Below are 24636 nucleotides of genomic sequence, written 5' to 3' on the forward strand. Positions count from 1 at the left end.
TCCAAAGATGAAATTTTTGCTTCATTCTGTGACACTCTAACATTAAGATCAAATAGATTTGCTTCCACCGTCAAAATTGCTGCTTTCATCCCTTTAATTTCATTGATATCAGTTGATATTTTCCTTAAAAGATGGGAAATATTGTCTAGCTCATTCAGTGAACGAGAGGAGCTTGTTACGGAACCTAAGTCAACTGGCCCAGGTGAAAAGAAAATTGGTAAAGACGGTGATGGAAACCTTGATGACATTTTCACAAAATTCTCTCTCCTTCTTAATATTTGGTAATTTTTCTTTCACAGCTCACTAAGCTTTCATCAAAAGTAAAAGCAATTCATTAAGGCTGTGACTTTAAGAAGTATCAAACATCAGTAACATTTTAAAACCTGTAATTGAAAAGACAGGATTGTACATTTCTAGAGTCAGAACTCAAAGTAAATCTGAAAATGCTCAACAAACTAGACCAGTTTTCTCTCTGCTTCAACTGAGAAGCCTTAACATGCAGCCCCCTGTATCCTATAAGTCTTACTTACAGCTCCTCTCCAAACAACAGACCCTATTATTACACAGGAAACAATTCTGGCTTGTGATTGGCTGGAAGCAGATAGGCAACACATCAAGAATTTCCTATTATTTACCTCATATGAAAAGGGCCACTGAAGATCTGAGGCATAAATAAGCAATATAACATAAAGTACTTTACACGTGAATATGATGTGACCTTAATATACTTTTGTTCATCAATGTACCCGTAGTTGTCAAGTTTCACATTATTTTTAAATCGCTTTATCTAGTATCTTGAATTTCATTTCCCCTTGAAAATAGTAACAGGACACTATTTGGAAGCTAACTGGACCTGTGATCACACCCATGTGTCTCTAATGAGACACAAACCTTATTAAAAATATATGTGGTGATGATGGAATTCAACTGTACTGCTATGAGACATGGTGGAAATTTAAAGACAGAGACAATGAGGATTTGGCCTTGGTTTGCTGCTAGATCATTATTAGATAGGTGACTTTTCGCCTTTTTGTGGGTTGCCTTTTTCTTGATAGTATCTTTTGAAGCACAGACGTTTTGAACTTTTATAAAGTCCAACTTCATCTATTTTTCCTTTAGCTGTATGTGCTTCTGGTGCCACATACAGGAAACCACTGTCTAGTCCAACGTCACTTAGTTACACCGAACTCTTTCTCCTAAGAGTGTTGTCATTTTAATTCTTACACTTATGCATCTGATCCATTTTGAGTTAATTTTCATATATGGTGTCGGGTAAGGATCCAACTTTATTCTTTTGCATGTGGCTATCCAGCTGTCCAGCATCATTTGTTGAAAAGATGTCCTTGTCAAAATTCAACAGATCACAAGCACACTGGTTCGTTTCTGAATTCTCACCCTGATTCGACAGAGCTATACGTACACCCTTATGCCAGTGCCAGCAGATGGCAGAGCTGCAGCTCTGCAGTAAGTTTTGAAACGGGAAAATATAAGTCCTCTAATTTTATTATTTTTCAATAGTTATGGCTATTCCAAGTCCTTTCCCCTTCTATGTAAATTTCAGAATCAGCTTGCATCTTCTGGAAAAAAGAGAGCAGAGATTTTTAACAAAGACTGAGTTGAATCCAAGATCTATTTGGGGAGTATCATCATCTTAACAAAATTAAAGTCTTCCGATCCAAGAGAATGTCTCCTGCATTCAGAGAATGCATCAGAGTATCTCTCTCCATGGCTATAGTTTGAGAAAGGTTTTTACTTTGGTATACTCACTAAGCCAACAAATAAGCTGTGCAAAATATGAGGATGCAAGATGGTGAACACAACTCTCCACAGCCCCTCCAAAAGAATTTGTATAAAGAACTGCAGCCTTTGGCTTCCCCGTAACAGAATAAAGAAAAAGTACTGACATTTATATAAGAATCTTTATTTACTTCTTCACTCTTACCTGTAAACTACCCTGAATCTTCAAAATCTTTATACAGAAAATAGTTTTCAAAGAGAACAAGGCTTTGGAGCCACATGGCATTCCTCAGGAGCGCCAGCTAACAAGAGGCAGCGTGGCACCCCCTCGGCCCAGCACCCCCGCACGTCAGGGGCCACTGGGGGGCAGCAGACACCACTGCAGTGGGAGAAGCAGGAGGCTGTCAGGGGATGGGTCACAAAGAAACAGGTGCTCAAAAGGAGCCCACTGGAGGCTTCCTGTTCACCCACGTGTGCCCAGCTCAACTTCAGAATGCAAAGTAAGCAAAGATCCTTCCATAGACTCCAGTGTAAATGTTCATCAACAGAAAAAGTTCACATATTCTTGGGAAATCAGAACTCAAGAAAGGTTAAGGTCAGTGAGTGAGTGGCAGAGCCTGGTTTAACACCCCAGCAGTCTGTCTCCCTGAGCACCTACTCATAACCACTCTATTATGATGCTTCTATGATACAGTAAATGGAACAAAATGTATTACAAAGAAAGCCCACATGGTATAACTCTTTTTATAGATACATGTATGTATGTACAGAAATACACTTAGAATTCTACTCTACCCAGAAAGGATGGATACGTACAAACATATTTTTAAAAATACTAAGACTACAGACACACACCGGTCTGCAAGTGCAGTGCTTACCTCGGAGGAAGGCAGTGGGCAGCACTTAGAGGGGACTTTCCTTGCTTTCTCTGAATATGAAAACTCCTTTTTACTAAGAGTCTTTCACAGTGATTCCAGTCCAACATGATATACATTAAGTATATACATTTAAAGCCTCTCCTTCTGGAGAGTCCATAAAAATGAAGTAAAGAACGTGAAAATGGCACAAATTCTTACCAACATATACCAGTAGATTTCAAATTGGGTTTCCAAGACAATAATCCACTTCCTCCACTAAGGTGGAGAAAGGAAATCAGAAATTCTATTATATTAAAAATATTTTTTATCTGTATACTCCTTAGAACTCTGTTTTTACATGTTCTTACATATCAATAATAGCATTTGAGTGTGTGTATGTAAACAAAATACATACACTGAGTGTACACACTGAAAAATGACTTTAGCATTGTATGGTTAGGGAGCAGATTACAGCACACGAGATTTCAAACACCTCTGGAAACAGAAAACACACACATGAATACTGGCTGAGGCCCGGCAGAAGAGCCACCAACAAGACACTGGGAGGACTGCAAGCGATTTAAAGCCCCAAATCTGGATAAAAACTAAATGATGAAAGTATAAAGTATATATTAGGTGGCAGTTAAGTGCTACAGAGGAAAAAAAAAGTTTCAGGAAAGTGGATTAGGGAGAATGGGGCTGGGGGCCTAGGGAAGGCCTCAGAGATGAGCAAGCTTACAGACGACAGGAAGAAAACACTCCCAGAAGAGGGCAAAAGCAGCTCACACATGCTCTTCTCTGAATGCTCCAAAAGAGAAACACACCGCGCAGGTCTAAGGAAGAGCAAGGGGAACAGAAGGCGGGGCCTGGCAAGGTGATGAGATCAGGGAGGGCTTTTGTCCTTGAGAGCGTAACAGGGAGTCACCAGAAGCTTCTGAGCAAGGGTGTGCTGGGATCCAACAGTTTAAAAGGGTCCCTCTCTGCTGTGGGAACAGACAGCGAACAGGTAAGTTTGCGAGAGACAGACCCGGAAGGACACTGCTGCGGTCATCGAGGCAACAGAGATCCCAGGGGTGGGCGAACTTTACTATGTCCTGAAGGCAGACGATGGCAGGGAGGAGAAAGGGAGGAAGGGAAGAGGAGGGGAGGGAGGGAGGGGGGGGGGGGGGGGGGGGGGGGGGGGAGGGGAAGGGAGGGAAGAGACTGAGGAAAGAAGAAGGGCAGAAAGCATGAAAGAAACAAAAGAGCACAGGCTTCCAGCCTGAGCAACTGGAAAGGAAGGGCTACCATTAACTAAAACAAGGAGGGCTGGAGGGGAAACAGATTAGTCGGGAAGATGTTAGCAGTTTGGTTTTAGACAAGTTTAAAAGGGTTCACTATATATCCAAGGAGATATATAAAACAGTTGGATAGGAATTCAGGTCCAAGGTCCAAACACAAATCTGAGAGTTGACAGTGCTGAGCCAGGTGAAATGAACAAAGGGGCACCCACAGATGTGAGGTTGGAGCAATGAGCAAAGATTTCGAAGGATATGAAACAAAAAACTAGGTTTTCCGAATAGTATAGGCACATATTTAAATAATAAAATTTTTAATTAAAAAAAATATATACTCTTTTCTAAAGAAACTCAGCAAATGATCTGGGGAAAATCTAGGCAGCTAGTGGAAATACAAGGCTCCCCCAGGGAAATTCCTCTGCAATTTCAAGGCCGATAAAGCAGCTCCTTGCCTGCTTTATTTAAAACAAAGCCTGCCAATGATAAAGCTTCCAGCCCATGCCCAACCCTAGCTAGGGCTTTGTGCTGCCTTTTCTTAAACTAGGGGCTTTGCTGGTGGCTCAGATGGTAGAGAATCTACCTGCCTGCAATGCAGACCTGGGTCAGACCCCGGGCTGGGAAGGTCCCCTGGAGAAGGCAATGGCTCCCCACTCCAGTATTCTTGCCTGGAGAATCCCATGGACAGAGGAGCCTGGTGGGCTACAGTCCATGGGATCACAGTCTGACAGGACTGAGTGACTAACACTTTCTTAAATTATGACCAGACTTGTTGAAAAGAGCCTACAAATGAAATGGCAAAAAGAGCAAACAAAAACTGATAGGAAACTATTTTGGGGGGTACAAAAGAGAATTCTTAAACAAAAATCCTTCAAACCCTCTATGTTCCTCAGACAATCTGAAATGATCCTGTCTTCCCCAGATAATGTGAAAAACAAAACAAGGGAGAACTTGCGGAAATTTTTTAAAATCTGCCTGTTTTGGAAAAAAAGAAAACATAGGGGAACTGAAGAGAAAATCAAGAAAATATTTCAGAGTAGAACAAGATCAAGTCAAAACTAAGGACACAAAACAGATAGTAACTAACTAGTACCTAGACTCATCAGTAAATTTTAGACATCAAGAACACAGGGTAAAAAAAAAAAAAAAAAGAACACAGGGTAATGAGCTATAATGGAAAAGAATCTGAAGGAAAAAATATATATGTATGTATGTATGTATGTGTATGTATAGATGAATCATTTTGCTGTATACCTGAAATAGAAATCAACTATTCTTCCATTAAGAAAAAGAGAAAATCCTAAATATTCCAGAGGAAAAGCTCTAGTATTAATAACGGAATAAGAATCAGATGGGCAATCAACTTCTCGGCATAAACAAAGAAGCCTCAAGATAAAGAAGTCACATCTTCCGATGTCTGAGGATTAAACTTCTGTACTGAATCAATTAATATCAATTAAACACTAGATTTCTAAAGGCCAAGAAAATTTACTTCCCGTACTTTTCCCTAAGTTTCTTCATGATCTGGTGACAAAAACAGAAGACAAGGGGGTCCAGGAAACGAAGTGTGAGCTCAGGGAGGAGTGAATCACGAAACAGAGCCTTGAAGCAGACCAGAGAGCAGCCAGACTCATGTGTGGGATGAGAAGAAAAGGACAGAGGTTCTAGGAGGAAGGTACCTAAGGAAAAAAGGGAGACCCAAAGACATCGACTATAATACAGGAGGGCAAGGAAAGAAGGGGTGGAAAGAACCTAAAAAAAAAAAAAAAAAAAACTCTGAACACAAGGAAAAGGAAATAACTCCAGGGAAACTCTAAACCAAGAACTGGAGGAGACGATCTAAAGTTGGGCCTGAGAAGTGTTTTGCATCTTAAAGATTTAAATGCTGCTTATTGGTTGTCAACTTTTAGAGCCAATCTACAAAGCGTAGTAATAACAAGAAAAGCAGAACAGCAACAAAAGAACAAAACAAAAATCAGAACATACTGTACTTTCAATCTTCTTCAGCAATACAAAAGCAGAGATGACAGAATTTAAAAAATAAGGGGATGAGAAAAGATATGTAAGAATTAAAGGACATACATATCTGTCTTTCAGAAGTCAAAATACATTGATACAGTTAATTACACAAGAAATAGGTATATTTCTTAAAATTATAAAAAGTAATGAATCAATGAACTAAAAACAGTTAATTTACTATATAGGCATGGAGGCAAGGAAAAGTGAGGGTTAGATTCTAATATATTGAAGCAAGAAATCAAAACATACCAACTATAGCTGAATTAAGAAATAGCGGTATAAGCATACTATTACATGAAGAAAATGAAAGAAAGTCATAAACAGGAGCATTTATAAGAGGTGGCCTCGAGGAGAACCAGCACGGAAAATAATGAAGCAAAAAAAGTCACTTGTTATTTTAAATTGCTCTGTACTATTATCTTCTAATCTATCAGCAAGTATTACAATTTCGTTTTCCAGATTTTCCAGGGTGAGCATGTATTTCGTAATGTATTTCACTTTAGATATAAAATTTTATTCAATATACACCAAATAGAAGAATAAAAGGAATCCACGCTTAGACAGATCGTAGTGAAACTGCAGAACACCAAAGACAAGGAGAAGATCTTGAAAGCAGCCAGAAAAAGGACAGATCACCTACAAAGGAACGGCAGACAATCAAAATAACAGGAGTCCATCCAACAGCAACGGAGCCCAGAGACAGTGGAATAACATAAACAAGGAGGTGAGAACAAATGACTCTGCTAACCCAGACTCATGTGTGCAGCACAGCCACTGCACAAGAACAAGAGCAACTGCACGTGCTCACAGGTAAACAGACTCTCGGGAAATTTACCACCAACAGACCTGTTCTAAAGAAACTTCCAAAGAATACACATCAAAAAAATATTTCCAAATACTGAAAAATGATGGTCCCAAATCACTGCAGATGGTGACTGCAACCATGAAATTAACAGACGCTTACTCCTTGGAAGGAAAGTTATGACCAACCTAGATAGCATACTGAAAAGCAGAGACATTACTTTGCCAACAAAGGTCGGTCTAGTCAAGGCTATGGTTTTTCTTGTGGTCATGTATGGATGTGAGAGCTGGACTGTGAAGAAAGCTGAGCGCCTAAGAGTTGAAGCTTTTCAACTGTGGTGTTGGAGAAGACTCTTGAGAGTCCCTTGGACTGCAAGGAGATCCAACCAATCCATCTTAAAGGAGATAAATCCTGGGTGTTCATTGGAAGGACTGATGCCGAGGCTGAAACTCCAATACTTTGGCCACTCATGCGAAGAGTTGACTCACTGGAAAAGACCCTGATGCTGGGAGGGATTGAGGGAAGGAGGAGAAGGGGGCGACCGACGATGAGATGGCTGGATGGCATCACCGCCTCGATGGTTATGCACTGGAGTGAACTCCGGGAGATGGTGATGGGCATGGAGGCCTGGTGTGCTGCGATTCATTGGGTCTCAAAGAGTTGGACCCAACTGAGCGACTGAACTGAACTGAAGTAACATTCAAGAGATTTGAGAAAAAAAAAATAAACATAATATACATTTGGTAAATCTAAACAAACACAGCCTGGGTTAAATAATAATGGTACCCAATTTATGCACTAAAAAAAAAAAAAAAAAAGGACCAAGATGAACCACTGGAAACACAATGTAAATTCTGAGGTAAAGACTGCAGCTAAGATATAATAAAATCCATTTACTGTTTACAGATGGGGTCAGAATATTAACTTTTAGAATACTAAATTTGTAAGGTAAAATGTCAGTGGTAACCAATAAAAGAATAAAAACTATTTAAAAAAACACAAAATAAAGTAGAGCTGGGCAATCAACAACAATTACAATGTAATGTAATTAATAATCTTTAAAAAAGGTCAAAAAATGAAAGCAGGCAAATAAAAAAACCCAAGAAAAGGTGACAGAAACTAGTCCAACTCCATCAATAATCTTTATAAATGTGAATGGTTTAAACTCACATAAAAAGCAAGCTCAGGTGGAATTTTAAAACAATAATGTAGCTTTACAATAGTTAAAAGACACACACCTAACAAGGACAAAGACGACTAAACACAAACGCATGGAACACAAAACGTATGAGGCAAATACTAACTACTTCCTTAACATCAGACAAAACTGAGATTTAGATGAAAGCATCACGTAATACGTGGAGGGTTACAGAAAAGGGTAAAAGTTTCAATTCATAAGGAAGATGTACCTTCCTGACTCAATTCATCAGGACAATTTTAAATATACATGCACCTAGTTCAATAGCCTCAAAGTAAATGAAGCAAAATCTACCAGAAGTACAGAGAAATTAAGACAGATCTGTCATCCTGACAAGCAATTTCAAAATCCTCTCAATCACTGATAATCGGACCAAAAACTCAGCAAGGTCAAGACCTGAAGACTACTCACTACAGAGCTTTAACTACCGAATGCAGAAATTTCAGTTCAACAGTCAGAATCCACTTTCTTTCAAAATGTACATGGAAGATGTACAAAATGGACTATGTTAAGTCTTAAACTACTTTTAAAAAAATTACACAGATCACATTATCTGATCACAATGCAATTAAGTCCATAGTATATAGTTAAAACAATTAAAAGACTAAAACCAAAACTTCCATATTCTATACATTAAATGCACTTGAATGACAACAAAAACTTTGTGACGTGCAGGAAAAATGGCTCAAGAGAAATTCATAGTTTAAATGCTTACATTTGCAAAACCCAGGCTAACATAAGTTAATAAACAATATAAACAGATATATTAAAAGTAAGAGCAAAAATCAATGAAAGGGAACACACACCAAAAGAGAATCAGTAAAGCAAGAACTGCTGCTGTGATAAATCTTTCAAAAGACTGGCAAAACACTTTGAGCGACAGATTAACCCAAGACAAAAGCAAAGTACCGTGAGGTGGCTAGCCTCCTTACAATACGGAGGCCAGAGAGATGGCGAGCACATCAACAGCTCCAGCCATGATATGTGCATAGCTAGGTTTTTTTTTTTTTATCATACCTAGATTTTTAAAAACCTGTCAGAGACAAAGCTGCTCAACAGTGCCTAAGCTGCCGACAGTGACTAAGCACACTAATTAACTCTGAGTGTCACTCTGCGCTGGTAACAGATGATACCAGCAACAGCAGCACTAGTCTTCAGTAGGAGAGGTACTTCACACCTTTTCAGTTTCTTAACCTTTTACTTTAAAATGAAACAATGATATAGAAAGCCTCACAAAAACACCCAATGAGTTCTTGTAAGGCAAAACACCATTATAATCTTATTCAGGCCTAGAAAATAAAACTAAGTAAGCCACCCCACAGCATGCGAAATACTGGGCTGGATGAGTTACCACCAAGATCCCTGAGAGAACTACCAACAACCTCAGAGATGCAGATGACACCACTCTAGATGGCAGAAAACAAAGAGGAACGAAACAGCCTCTTGATGAAGGTGAAAGAGGAGAACGAAAACCCTGGCTTAAAACTCAGTATTAAAAAAGCTAAGATCACACCATTTCATGGCAAACAGAAGGGAAAAAGGTAGAAGCAGTGACAGATCTCTTTGGTTCTAAAATCACTGCAGATGGTGACTTCAGCCATGAAATTAAAAGACGTTTGCTTCTTGGGAAGAAAGCTACTGACAAACCACTGTATTAAAGAGCAAAGACATCATCATGCCAACCAACGGCTATATAGTCAAAACCGTGGTCTTTCCAGTAGTCATATACGGATGTGAGAGTTGGACCATAAAGAAAGCTGAGCGCTGAAGAATTGATGCTTTTGAACTGTGGTGTTGGAGGAGACTCTTGAGAGTCCCTTGGACTGCAAGGAGATCCAACCAGTCCATCCCAAAGAGATCAGTCCTGGGTATTCATTGGAAGGACTGATGCTGAAGCTAAAGCTCCAATACTTTGGCCACCTGATGCAAAGAGTCAACTCATGGGAAAGACCCTGATGCTGGGAAAGATTGAAGGCAGAAGAGTGAGACAGAGAATGAGATTGTTGGATCCAATGGACATGAGTTTGAGTAAACCCCGGGAGATGGTGAGGGACAAGGAGGCCTGGTGTGCTGCAGTCCATTGGGTCGTGAAGAGGCGGACTTGGTGACTGAACAAGCCACCCCACTAGCCTCCCTCCGTGTACTCCTATCCACAAGGAATCATAGATGCTTTTTAGAGTAATATCTAATTTGTGATTTTATCATACAAGTGTACATACCCAGACACGACACCTTCCCCTTGTCCCTTGCATTCTGTAAGTCTACTGACATATGTAATGCCCCAAAGCTGCCTTCTGCCTGCTGCACACTCACGGCCCCAGCATTTCCTGCCAGCTGACTGCTGCGCCAGAGGCTTCATCACGCAGGCCCACCTCCTCCAGCAAGACTAGGGTCGTCTTTTATTCTTTCAGCAGGAGGCACCAAATAGTGGACTTTCACTTTTAAAAGTTTTAGTAGCCATTATCAGTGCCTAGATTCACTAATTCACTGTTAGTTGGCGGGGGGAAATTACTATAATTCTATCATTTTGTTTTCACTTCTAAGCTGAAATAATTTTAAAAGATGCTCCCTTCATCTACTATATCAAAAGGGATAGCAAATACTTTCGATTTTAAGTTGTGTGGATTTCATGTTCTGTTGCAACTGTTCAACTCTGTGGCTGCAGTAAGAGAGCCACAGACCATACGTAAATAAATGGACATGGCTCAGTTTGATAAAATGTCACTTACAGAAATAAGTACTAACTCCTGTACGACCTTGTCACCCTGTGGGACCACCTTTAAAGGAAAGAAAGCATAAATGCTGAATTTTACTTCTCTGGTTCTCACGACCGTGAATGAGTATCTATTATTCTCCAAAAGGACCAATTAAGGGTTTACTTGGAGAAGGAAATGGCAACCCACTCCAGTATGCTTGCCTGGTGAATCCCAAGGAGAAGGGAGCCTGGCAGGCTATAGTCCATGGGGTTCAAAGAGTCGGACAAAACTTAGCAACTACACCACCACCACCACCAAGGGTTTACTTAAAAATACCACCATGGGGGAAAAAAAAAACCATCATGAAATCACATATTCAAACCTGTTTGAAAGTGAAGTCACTCAGTCGTGTCCGACTCTTTTCGACCCCATGGACTGTAGTCTACCAGGCACCTCCCTCCATGGGATTTTCCAGGCAAGAGTACTGGAGTGGGTTGCCATTTCCTTCTCCAGGGCATCTTCCCAACCCAGGTATCGAACCCAGTTCTCCCCATTCCAGGCTGACGCTTTAACCTCTGAACAGACTCCAATTCACCGCAAATCCTTAACTAAAGCTCAAATCCCAGTTTCCACTGCTTTAAACAAATCGGCACATTTATAATTTGAATGAGTACCTCCTGGCTATTCTGAGGGTTTTCCCATTTTCAGGACCATGATTTATGGGAACCGCACATATGAACACGGCAAACTGCACACCCTAGGTTAAGGACTTTTTTTAAAAAAATGGAGAGAGAAGGGACAAATATAAGATGGAAACATAAGGTTTCATGAAACAAGTAAATCTGGGAGGACCCTGGAACAATTTAAAGGACCCAGCTAAGGAGGAATGAAAAAATATACTCCAGCATTATAGAAGTATTAAGTCACAATTAGCACGCAGCTTTGGTGGAGTTTTTTATAGAAGAGGGAAAGAACTAGAGTCTCTCCTAATGGGAACAGAAGAAACGGGTAAAAAGCAGCGGAGAAGGGCTGCGCAGGCCCGGGGGCAGGTAATGGATGAAGCTGCCGAGAGGCCAAGCTGCTGGCATCAGTCCTGGATGATGCAGAGTGGGAGGAGGGGCCAGAAACGCTCTCACAAGGAGTTACAGCATCAGAGTCACACTCAGATAGGAGGGTCTGTGCAAGAGGTGGGGGTGAGCAGCCGAGAGAAAGCAAGCAAAAAGATCAGCTGGAAGTATGTCAGACCCAAGGGGATAAACTAGTACAACCGGGACAATGAGGCAGCTCTGACAGGTCAGAGACATGATGCTCAGAAAGGGGAGATTTTAAAGACAAGACTTCAAGTTCAAGGGAACAGGGGTGGGATTACCAAAAAGGAAGGAAGAGTGCATGCGTCCACGTAACTAAAGACTAGCAAAATACTAAAAAAGCTGGGTGACTGGATTCATGGGAATTCACTGGACTATTCTTTCCTCTTTTGGGAATACTAAAAATTTCCCCAATAATATGCTTTTTTAAATTCTGAAAAGTGTATAGACTCCCCTCATGGTCCCTTTTTCTATTCATGGGCCTACTGAGCCCTTTTCTCACAGCATAACCAAGATTTCATAAATACTCACTGGAAAATATGTGATGTCTTGTGAAAAAAAGTATAGTAGAAAGTGAAACACCATTTAAACTATTACCTTGACTTTTGTCTATATTATCTCCTTTTGCTTCCTCTTCTTTAATAGGAGAACTTATCCTGGGGACTCTGCCTTGTCCCTGGACCATTTCTGCTAGCAATTCTTCCTGAGAAGTTCGAGTTCTGGGAGCAACAGGAAGTGTCTGTTTCTGTGAGACTTTTACATAAAAAGCAAAAAAAAGAAGGAAATGCAAATGAAGTGATATATCAAAACTCAACAGTGAGTATCACATTAAATGTAAACACCTCCTTGGGTTTAGAATATATGAGTTGTTAGAAACAGTTCATAGATTCCTCATGTTCCTTTTCAATACTCTTAGTTACCCATGCTTATATAAAAAACATCTTTACATCTTAAACTATATGCAATAAAGACACTGCAGCACACATGTGTTGTTAACCATATGCAGTTTGGGTTCTGCTTCATGGTTGTACAATAATTTCAAATTATAATCTAGATAGCGTGAATAAAAATTTCAATGCTATGTCTCAAAAATCTTTGAGACTCTCTCCAATTACAAAAGTAGGAAATTTTAAGTTCACAGTGATGTCTAAATTTCTCACCATTCTAAATACTCAATATTGCTGACAGACCAAATAAGAAAATGTAAACAGAGGCATTGTTATGTCAAGTTGGCCTTTACCTAATAATTCAAATGCTGTTTATGTTCAGGGTTAAATTAGGGATGAGAAGAAATAAGGGTACAAATGACTACCAGGCTTGAAAGTTGCTAGCTTACAGTTTACTTCGTTTTAAGAAAGGGTCATACAAAGAGACGCAAAAGAGAACAGAAAAGCAGAAAAATACTAAAAGGACAGTTATCAAATCCATAGCAAAAGTAAAAATTAAAAAATTTAGAGTGCATAACCATTACAGCTTATTAGCAGAAAGTTCTGCATACTAGATAGAGCACGCAGGGCACAGAGCACCGAGCCTGACGGCAATACGACGCCCGTCATTCGGTTACATTTTAGGACGAGTTTCCTGTAAGATATTATAGCTCATTCTTCTCCTCTGTTTTAAAAACATGTTAATACTTTATAATCTTTCATAAAACCATTTAGTACTTCCACTAGGATTAGGGCAAGAACATGAGTCAATTCTCTGCCTCATATTCCATTAACAGGTTTTACTGAAAGGAAAGAAACCAACTTGTTCATATGCCACACAAATCTTTCTAATTCCAACCGATTTTGGATTCTGCTCCCTTTCATACAACATAAATTTGTATCTAACGTTGGCTATAATGCTATAAACATGAAAATCTCTTATTTACCAAAATTCCTTTTAAGATTTCCATTATACGTTTTACCCTTATTAGAAAAAGGGAATAAAAGGCATTACAGTTGCTCAAAGAACCAAGTTCTTTTTTTTTTTTAGAACCAAGTTCGACTGACGGCGGAGAAAGTTTCTCACAGTGGTCACATCCCCTCCTAATCACTCCTGCCTTGGCCCTAACATTTACCAGGCATCTTTATCACCACTTGTGGAGCAGTCATCTACAGCTTACTCGGGAATTATGAACATTCAAATTACCTGTAGAATAGTTAGTTGTTTTTGTTACAGATTCTTGAGCTTCAGATATAGCCTTCAAAATTAGATTCTTGTTAGCTTGTTTAGAAGGTGGAAGTGAAGGTCTGAAAAAGAAAGGCATTTTAACTGAACTGTAGATTGCAGTTCTTTACATGCTAGCCATCCACAGTATTTTTACTACAGCCTTCTCTGGTCTGGAACAGACTAGCTGTAGTCTTTAGGAAATACCAACTGAATTGGAACCTTGTAACTTTTCAAACAACAAATTTGGATTAGCTTTCCTCCCACCCATGTTACAGGTTTTAATGGAAAAGATTATCAGTGGAAAAGTCACGTGTGTGTGCTGGTCACTCAGCCATGTTCGACCCTGCAACCCCAGGCTCCTCCGTCCACGGGATGCTCCAGGCAAGAACACTGGAGTGGGTCGCCATGCCCTTCTCCAGGGGATCTTCCCGACCCAGGGATGGAAAAGTCTTACATGGGATTAAATTTATATTTTCATGATATCCTCTTCAAGAAACCCAGAAGACTCTGTCAGGCAGTGAAAGGTTAATTGACAGGCGTGCCCAGATACCTCCGTTCAGGCTTCGCAGGCACTGACACGCTGCTGGAGATGCTTCCTGTGCGGGGCCCACAATCGTCGTCTCCCTCCTCCTCTTCTCCGTCATGACTGAACTTTTTTACTTTAACAACTGAACTTACCACAGGCAACTTTCTCTTCCGAAAGTTTTCTTCCTGCAATCATATAAATTTCCACTTATCTAGTCTCAAAAGATAAAAGTTCTACTACAGAGTACTTAATAAAGAAAAAGCCAAGCAATATTAAGAATTAAGTTCATGGGCTATTTCCCTGCTTTCTTATATAAATAAAAGTAATATCTCTAATAATCAATCTTAAGCTAAAGCAAAAAGTGCTTTACTGTCATTCATAAATGGCAGCATACAGTACTGTTGAGGAAGCCAGTAAAGTGGAGTTCCTCAATTGCTTACTATAGCCATGAAGGATCTAAAATTGACCTAAAATCCTCCCAAAATTATATCGTAAGGTTAAAGCTACCTCAAATGTTAGCATCCTAGGAAAATAAACAAGATGCAAGATATCTGTAGAAGCCAGTTGTGGAGAGAAAAATGCAACTGGTGTACTATGTTGAGCAGCTCAGAGATCGGTTTAGAACAAACTTCCAATATATGATGTTATGTCATATACAACTTACTATTAAGAACTGACCATTTTCAGCAGAACAGTTCAGAATTCAAAAGTATATACAAACCTCAATACTCATCTTTTCTGCGTTGCTTCTGAAGAAGGGACTGTAAGTCTCTTCTAAGCTGTTAAGCACTTCTGGCTCACACAAGCGTCCTGTTTCATACACCCGGCTGCTCTGAACATCAAGCTGCTTGGCAGCATGAACACTGTTTTGCTGCTGCTGAAACTGCAGCCTGTTTAGATGAGCACCACCGTCTGTGTTTCGAGTTGCAGGTGGTCGATAGATTTCAATAGAAGGGCGAGAAGAACCGTATGTAAGTGTCACTGTAGTTTTTTTCTGAGATAAGGGATTCTCCTGCACAAAATTGAGGTCTTCATCAATGAGATCATCTGGTTCTGGCTTAATATCAATCACATCTTCAGAGGGTGCTAGCTCCCTCAAAGGTTTCACTGTGGACATTAGTCGGGTTGCAGCTCCATCATCGTAAGTCTGTCTGTTAAAAAATGAAAACAAGACCAAAAAGGGTGTGTTACTAGTTTAAAGCAGCATCTTCCACTATTCAAAGACTAGTCAGATACATCTCAATGAAAAAGTATAGAAAAGAACTTTATGGGCCCAGTGCCCGCCGCGCAGCTCCCCGCTCGCATCCGCGCGCCTCGCTCCTCTCCGACATGGCAAAAGTATCCAGCCCTACGGAGACTGAACGGTGCATCGAGTCTCTGATTGCTGTTTTCCAGAAGCATGCTGGAAGGGATAATAACAACACCAAACTCTCCAAGGCCGAGTTCCTAATCTTCATGAATACAGAGCTGGGTGCCTTCACAAAGAACCAGAAGGACCCTGGTGTCCTTGACCGCATGATGAAGAAATTGGACCTCAACTCTGATGGGCAGCTAGATTTCCAAGAATTTCTTAATCTTATTGGTGGCCTGGCCATTGCTTGCCATGAATCCTTTGTTAAGTCTGCCTCTGGCCAGAAGTAAACTGGAGGAGCCTTTGGGCCTGGCCTCCAGACCCACTCCTTTCTTTCCAGCCTCTCAGTTATCTGCTCTTCACAGCCCCCATATACCCTGAGCCCGGCACACCCACCTACCCAGGCAGGCCACTCCTGTTAGTAATAAAACAATAGTGTTTTTTAAAACACACACACAAAAAAAGAAAAGAACTTTATGTATTCTATTAGTGGATTCATGTCAATGTATGGCAAAACCAATACAGTACTGTAAAGTAAAAAAATAAAATTTAAAAAAAAGGGAAAAAAAAAAGAACTTTATATATTCTTTATGTATATTTTATGCAAAATATAATCATTCTTTGGTCTTATCCTTATTTTATTCCAAAAAACTGCTCCCAACCACTTGTTTTCAAAAATGTCTGAAAACAGCAACTTAAAAGACATATTAACTAATGTAAATAAAATGTCACACACACCCATTTGCCCGTAGGTCTACACAACACTCTTACCTGACATTAGTGGCTTTCTGCTCCTGAGAACTTGTAGAAACTCTGGACTCTCTTTTTTCAGGTCTAGTGCTAGAAACTGCAAGAGGTGGCACTGCAGCTTCGTGCCTTCTCTCATCTCCTCGACTGAAACTGCTCTTGTTTGAAGGTACGTTACCATCAAAGAGGTTGGTATCAGAAGACTTCAGACTAGAGGGGTCTAGAAAGAAAAATACATGGTCCCTTTAAGCTATACTGATTACTTAAAGGCAATAAATATGTGTGTTTGACAACATATTTAATGGCTGAACATTATTCCATAGTGATATAAATTTATCCAATTTATTATTACTGCAATTTTAAGTAATTTTCAACACTGAAACATCCATGAAGCTAAATCATTGTGCACATCTATAATTATTTCCCTAGGATAAACTGCCAAGTTTCCCTTTCTTTACTTAAACTGTCTTCAAATTATATTAAATTTATTGCTCTTAAATTCATGAAAACGTGTGCTTCCTTAAAGAGTTCAAATAAACTACTGTTTTCAAATTCATGGGTTTTTTCCCCAAAGCAGTATAAATAACTTTTGAAAAACAATCACATTACAGCAAATTCCAGAAAAACCCAAACATGATTTTTATGAACCTTACCGGTTGTTACAGAACGAAGTTTATCTAATACACCGTGAAGCCTAAAAGAAAAAAATAAACCCAAAATGTTAAAGCTTCCTTTTATCACGAAAGACTGGATTTCAACTGTCACTCTAAATCTGACATTACAGGTCAATTCTTCAGTTAAATACTGATAAATGGTATTAAAAGAAAGTTTTATATCAAAAACAAAAAGCCTTTATATAAACACTGTAGGATAATAAAAAAATCTTATTTTTTTCATCACTATTTTTGTCATCTGCTGCTGATACTGCTAAGTCGCCTCAGTCGTGTCCGACTCTGTGCGACCCCAGAGACGGCAGCCCACCAGGCTCCCCCGTCCCTGGGATTCTCCAGGCATTAACACTGGAGTGGGTTGCCATTTCCTTCTCCAATTTTTGTCATCTAGTCTCTGCAAAAATAAAGGCAAATATATCATCTGACCACACAGTCTTGGTCCACAAGGAACAGTATTTTGTTTCAAAAGGACGAAAGATTCAAGGTAGTTTATGATAAAATAAGACAAAGTACCATAAATATGTAATAGAACATTGCTAAAATTGTTGAAAGCACTGTGTATTTTTTATCTACTTAGATGGCGTCTAGAAGAACCTAATTATGTGAGGTGAAAAACTTAATTTCAAAATTACTACATCATCATTTTACTGTATTATTTTCAAAACTAATGCTGTAAACAAACCACCATCTTACTTATAATCTATTTTAGTAGTTATGTACAAGGCAAATTTGCCTAACAATCCTTCTAGGAGGCCATGCCTTCTGAAAATATTATAACAATGTTTCACCCAGATCCCAGTCAAATGCCACTGTCCCCTAAGACACAGTTATTGCAGGGCTCCAAAGAATAAGAATAGTCTGTTTGTGGTTGGTGTTGACGGACGCTTAAGAAAGCAAAGTGTCAAAATAGAGACGCCATTACTTTTATCAGAACATGTTAAAGAATTAAATTTATGGTAAAATGAAAGAGTTGAACTGATTTTAAGTTCAAATTCAGTTCACAGATTATGTAAGAAATTTGTCTTACTCCCTCAAGTTATCTGAGAAAGGATCTACTAGGTCAATCTCCCATATTAGTGGGACTCAAAGTGATCCAAATGTTGAACGGAAAGTCCAGTCATAAAAAAGTGCATGAAACAAAACAAGGACCTGACCTGCTGAAGGCTTTAATCAAAAAAAAAAAAAAAGCAATACTCATGATAACGTTAATTTCCCCAGTCAAAAGCACCACAACCTCCCTTAGGCTTTTGGTAAACTCTGAGGACAAACTGTAGTAAGTGGGTTAAGTCACCCACACTGCAGGAGTGCGTGCGTGGACCAAAACGTTCCTTGGATGTACTCATGGAATGTACACTGCACTCAATGTTCTTCAAAAATGCGTAATATAAACCCAGAGAACTCTGTGTGGAATTTCAAGAAAGCTTCATGATAGCTTTAAAGGATACAGCTGCCTGATGGGGCAGAAACACCTTTAAGAGGAGCTCTGGTTTAATGGCGAGTCAGTTTCATGCCCCTCCTCATCGCCTCTCTCATCTCCCAGTCTCTTGCTATTCCAATTAAGCCCCGCAACTGTGCTCAGGCAACTGCGCTCCATCGCCACTCACTCCTGCTGAACGGGTGGTTTCCAGTTTACCTGAGTCCTTCCTGCTCTGCTCTCAGCCACATCGTTACCTCCCCAGCTCTCACTCTACCTCAAGCCTGACACAAGAACCTGGTCTCCCTTCTTAAGCTGGCCCTCATGCTTTCAATCAGTATGCTCAACTAAGGGAATGTGTGGTTTGAAAAAGAACACTGAAAAATTATAGTATTCATTTACATTTGAACACAAAGCCTATTTCAAAATTTCAAACTTAAAAAAAAATGATTTGCAACTTTGTAAAAAAACTTTGCCCCCTAGATTATTAGCTCATTGGAGAAAGCAATTTAGGAAGTCAACCAAGTCCAAAAAACAACTATAACTGGTTTTGGTGGAGGAAAAGGAATGATAAAACGCTGAAGTTTAAAAAGAAACGGTAACTACAGTCAACACATACTGAGGACTTGCTATGGGCCAGGCACAGCTGTAAGCACATGTATTAGCTCATTTAATTTTCAAACCACCCCATAAAGGTGATTTACTATTCCCATTTCGTGGATGGAAAAACCAAGGAAACAGGCAGATTCAACCTTGGCAGTCTGGCTCCAGAGGCTGTGCTCTCAACCCTCACAAGGCTAAATCTGACTTTCCTGTCAAGAACCACACTGCAGACAGAATACCTGCTCTTGGCTCACGCCAAACTTTGTTCTGAAGGGTAAATATTCAGAAACATACCATACGGTGAATCGAATTGTGTTGTTCCCTAGAAACAGGGACAGGTCCTCTGTCATTTGGTCCTGACTTTTCTTGTTGGCCACCATCACCATAATGTAATCAGGAAGTTCTTCATCTATTTAAAAGGAAAAGTATATAAAGACTTTTTATGCTTTCCTTAGTATTTTCTTCTACTTGAAGTTGACGTGCTTGAAGATATAGACGTAGCTCTAAGAATACCTCAGCTCTACTGGAATTACAATAGTTTAAATGTATAGCTTTCTCTTTATTCCACACGTATTTATTTGAATTACTGGAAGAACAGAATTAGGAATAACTAATGAACACTTATACAACTAGATATTCTGAATCACAGTATCAAGCTTGAGAGAGCATTCAATTCTTTTAATCTTTTTAGTAATGCTCATTAATTTCAGAAACACTTCCAGAAAGCATAGTGGACATTTCTCAAGAATAATACTGAGTTCTGCTTAGTTCTATATTTCAAAATGACACTCATTTTTCAAGGAACACCTTTATCCTTGGTAAAGGCATATTTCAGTTAGGGTAACAAACTGGCAGAAACATCAAGTAAACTAAAATGATCCCAAAATTCTACACCATTTAAAAAATTATATCTTAAAAAGATTAAATAATTTCTACTCAATTTCTATTCTTACATCCTCCTAAGAGACCAAAAGCAAAACAAAAAACCACCACAGTAAAAACAAAGCAAAAGCCATTTATCAGGAACTCTGATCCCGACCAAAATCAATTCTTTTAGATTCTTTAATACCTTAAATATTCGTAACATTTCTATGTAGGCAGGAAGGTTCATTTCAGAAGTACTATCAGACATTTGTTTCAAGAAGAAATATCAAAAAATCCAGTTCAAGAAAAGCACAAATATAATATGAAAATCAATCTACAAATGGAAACAGGAATCAGAATACTTGCTGCAAGCATGCAAGTCAACCTGAGGATAAAAGCCAGAACAAGCAGCCATTCATTGATTACTTTTTTTGTAAAGTATCGAAAGGCTCGACTGCTTTCTGGCAACTTTAGTCAAGAAGCCTCCTCCCTTAATTATGCAAAGTGTCCCTACCATAGGCTGCCATTGGTAACCCAAAAAAGGAAAACAAGCTGGAGTGCTGTGGCAGTCTTGACACTTTTTCTCCCTCATAAAGTCACTAATGAAAACAAATAGGCTGTGTTTTCTGACACTACAGTTTGCATTTAACAAAATTTTATATAAATGAGATCAGTGATTGCTCTGGCACATGGTGGGGACATGGAAAGATGGGAGGGAGGGATACAAAGGAGCTCCAAGAAAATCCAAAAGGAAACTTTGGGAGTGATGGATATGTTCATTAGTTTATGATGTATACATATCAAGACACAGCAAACTACACTTTAAATGGCTGGTTATGGTATACAGTTATATTTTAACAAAAATGTTAGAAATTCATAATACTGTTCTCTTAGATTCAAAACGAGAAATAAGATAATGAAAAGTAAATGTGTTCATGATACATTCCTACAAAATTCTAATAGCATTTGCAACATCATCTGAAATTTATGTACTGAAAAACTGCAAAATGCTGAAGGTTTCTGCAAGGTTATACGTCTAAAATGTAAATTGAAAGTTGCTCTGAATTATAACTGCCACCTCCCTGAAGCATTCCATTTTGGACAAACACATGAATGAAACCTTATCAACTCTTAACAAAAAGTTGTTCACTTTTGTATCCCTCTCAATGGTTTGAAAATACTCAAATATTTACTAAAGGATTGTTTCCATAACCTTAAAGGTTTTAGGATTCTAACACAAAGAAAGGGATTGGAAAATTACTCTTTTCAGGAAAATTATGCATATACATACAAATAATTAAGTAGCTAATTGTAAATGAATAACCTATCAGTTCAGTTCAGTCACTCAGTCATGTCTGACTCTTTGCGACCCCATGAACTGCAGCACACCAGGCCTCCCTGTCCATCACCAACTCCTGGAGTTCACCCAGACTCATGTTCATTGAATCGGTGATGCCATCCGACCATCTCAGCCTCTGTCATCCCCTTTTCCTCCTGCCCTCAATCTTTCCCACGTCAGGGTCTTTTTATTTAAAATTTTTATTTAAATATCTTTTTATTTAAAATATCTAATGATGATCCCTGTTTACCCACTTAATCAACATTTATGAAAAAATTAGGCACTCTGCTAGGCCACTGGGACACAACCAATATGATGTCTCGGCCCTCAGGAAACATCCAGTTAAGAAGCAGAGGCAAACAAGCTGAGAAGCTGTGCTGGCCTGGTAACGGCTGGCACAGATCAGCTCTACAGAAGTATACAGCAGTGACTCCTGTTCTTCTGTTAGCTCATCAAGTTTCTATTATAAGTAATAACAGAAACATCAAGGACCAGGAAGACTTGAGTTCTTAGGTCTTGTATCTGCTGCTGACCAAGCTTATTTAGCTCTCGCAAGATATTTCATTTCATTATTTATAAAAAGAAGTAAATTACTTGCCATCCCCACCTCAGCATTGTGTTCAGGTAGCAGAAATGTATGAAAATACTTTCAAAACTATCAAATATATGGTATCTTTACTACATTTCACATTGGACTATGGCAAGTTTGTAATCAGCTTTTGAAGAGGCTTAAAATTCTTGTCGAGATTTTTTATAAATGATCAGAATCCTCACTATGATTGAATGTCAACCCAATTAAATGTCTTTATGCTTTCCTGTACTACAATTAAGAAGGTTCTCACTGCAGGTTTTCTGTGGATTTCTTTTTGACTTAAATCAAGTTCCTGGCACAAAGCTGGCATCCATTAAATGTTGAATTAATAAAAGAATAAATCAATGCTGGTTCAGCTTCATCTTTAACCCTAAGTCTCAATTTTCTTATCTGTTAAAGTCTAATAACAATCTTGACAACAAATAATTAGTATGTGGCCAACCATCTGGTCTCACGGCCCCCTTTATACCACTGAAAATTATTGATGATCCCTAACAGTTCTTATTCATGTGCATGTATCTACTGATATTTACCATATTAGAAACTAAAACTGAGAATTTTTTATCAATTCATTTAAAATAACATACCTATCCCATTAACAATAAAACCATTTATATTAATAGTATATTTATCAATAACTAAATTTTCCAAAAGAAAATGCAAAAAATACATTTTTATAAATTTCTTAAACATCTGGTTTAATTCTAATTTCTACTTTTGCATTTAATCTGTTGTATGTTCTACATGAAGAATGTGAAGAAAATCTGATCTCACAAGATATGCAATTGGAAAATGAGTATCTTAGTAGCCTTTTCAGAAAATGTGGATATTTTTCTGTGACACTACACCAAAAGTCAACAAGCAGTAGTTTTTTCAAGGTTAGCAGCAATACAAAAACAAAACTTTATCGCTGACTTTTTGTACTGTTACACGAAAATCCATTGATCCATTCTGTACTTTGAATTTTTTTTATCCCTGTGCAATTTTAAAACATCTTGCATTGGTCATTTGAAAACATAATGGTCTGTGAGCTATACAAACCACTGCTGTGGTGGATACTTTTCATTATTCAACATAAAAGAATTACTTGCTGATATTATCACACTGTCAAATTCACAGAGGAAGACACAAATTTTCCGAAATTCTGATTTTCATCTGAAAGCTCAACCCTTGTCACTGGCAACAAAGTCTATTAATTCTTTATCTTTGCTCACTTTCAAGAAAATGTCTGCCAAATACCCCAATGTACGGAACTAGCAAGTCAGTCCTTCTTAGAAGTTAAAAATGATGTTCTAAAGGGTAAAGTGGGGGGAGGAGATAGATAAATTTTAAGTACGTGATTAACACAAACCAACTACAATATATAAAATAAACAAGCAACAAGGATTTGCCATAGAGCCCAGGGAACCACAAAGTTTTGTAAAAGTGTGCAATGGAAAATAATCTGAAAAAAGTACATAATTGAATCACTGTGCTATATGCTTAAAGCTAACACAATATTGTAAATCAACTGAACTTAAAAGAAAAAAAAATACTATGAAAAAAAATGGTTAGTTCATTTCTCAACCCAATCATACAAATTTGTTTCAAGACAATCCATCATGCTTCTGTATGGCAGAAACACTTTTGAGTACTCCCTATTTCCTAACACTGCCTATTAAAAAGATATAATCAAAGAGAAGGTTTAAAAGAATATTTTACTTTATCACTTATCTTCTTAAGTGAAACTAGCCTTTTGTTTTTTCTTTGCAATTGCAAGTGGAAGGGTGATGAAGAATATGATGATTTCTTGTGAAGTTTGGTGTGAGATGCTGACTCGGGCTAAGGTACCTGTAATTTCACTCACCGCTTTTGCACAATCCAAAGGCCAGGACAGTGAAAACGGTCAATACCTTCCTTGTCAGTACTAATATGAAAATAATTTTGACTTCAGAGACTCTTGGGGGTCTCCCACACCTCGACAATCACTATCATGAGTGTAAGCTATTATTTCTATAGGAGGCACCGGCTTTGGAGCCAAACAGAGCCAGGTCTCAAGGTATAAAACCCTGCTCAAAGCAAGCACTCAAAGCCTCAATTTCCTTGCTTGTGTAATTCAGGATGTTACCACTTACCTTTCACCGTTCTCCTGGGGATTACGGTGACCTAATGCATATAAAGCAGTTTTAAGCACAGTGCCTGGCCCAGAGTCAACACTCAAAGTACAAAACATTAAAAAAAAAAATGAAGAGAGCTTACTGTGGGGAAGCTAAGAAAAAAACCGACAGGAAAAAATATAAAGAGACCCGAAAGTTAACCTCAACGAACCGTGACAGAGGCAAATGCCGAAAAGCACCAAACATTCACATGCAAAATAGCGAACCCAGAAAAATAAAAATCAAATAGACATGAAGGAAAACATGACAGAGCCTCCACAGAAGAGAAACAATTTCAAAAAACGCCGTGTTAGAAAGGGATTTGGGGGACGGCCCAAAAAAACAGACACAAAACACGCTGCGCGGAGAGCCTTCAATGACGAGGCTCAGGTAAGCACAAGCAACCGGGGGGATGCGATCCGAGGGTAAAAAGGGCGTCTGTCCAAAATCAAAGGTCTGACAGGAAAACTGCGGCCCCTCGGAATTAAACTCGCCGCACGCGCCACAGCCTGCCAGGCTGGGAACAACTTACCGACGTACGCTCCTAATTCCTGCAATTTCCCCTTAAT

The 24636-nt window shown here is 38.9% G+C and overlaps 2 protein-coding genes across 5 annotated transcripts in view; one reads left to right on the plus strand and one right to left on the minus strand.

Moving 5' to 3' along the window:
• Positions 1–24636, minus strand: part of ZC3H14 (zinc finger CCCH-type containing 14) — a 40526-nt gene that overhangs the window by 15248 nt on the left and 642 nt on the right. For 3 of the 4 annotated variants that reach the window (XM_040227511.1, XM_040227509.1, XM_040227508.1), the window contains exons 2-9: positions 24600–24636; positions 19432–19546; positions 17103–17143; positions 16474–16669; positions 15073–15502; positions 14376–14536; positions 13805–13905; positions 12269–12424 (exon numbers count right to left, since the gene is read on the minus strand). In XM_040227511.1, coding sequence (XP_040083445.1) covers positions 12269–12424; positions 13805–13905; positions 14376–14536; positions 15073–15502; positions 16474–16669; positions 17103–17143; positions 19432–19546; positions 24600–24636 — 1237 coding nt within the window. The remainder of the gene's footprint in view (positions 1–12268; positions 12425–13804; positions 13906–14375; positions 14537–15072; positions 15503–16473; positions 16670–17102; positions 17144–19431; positions 19547–24599) is intronic. The other variant, XM_040227510.1, reaches the window with a different exon arrangement.
• On the plus strand, positions 15627–16154 carry LOC120853554 (protein S100-A11-like). The gene has a single exon (XM_040227512.1). It carries the CDS (start codon positions 15681–15683, stop codon positions 15990–15992), a length of 312 nt encoding a protein of 103 aa, XP_040083446.1. The 5' UTR covers positions 15627–15680; the 3' UTR covers positions 15993–16154.

This window comes from Oryx dammah, unplaced genomic scaffold, assembly GCF_014754425.2.
Source record: "Oryx dammah isolate SB20612 unplaced genomic scaffold, SCBI_Odam_1.1 HiC_scaffold_26, whole genome shotgun sequence".
Taxonomy (NCBI): domain Eukaryota; kingdom Metazoa; phylum Chordata; class Mammalia; order Artiodactyla; family Bovidae; genus Oryx; species Oryx dammah.

What these genes read in the sequence shown, in the direction of transcription:
- LOC120853554 (XM_040227512.1), top strand. Translation starts at nt 15,681, where the DNA reads ATGGCAAAAGTATCCAGCCCTACGGAGACTGAACGGTGCATCGAGTCT.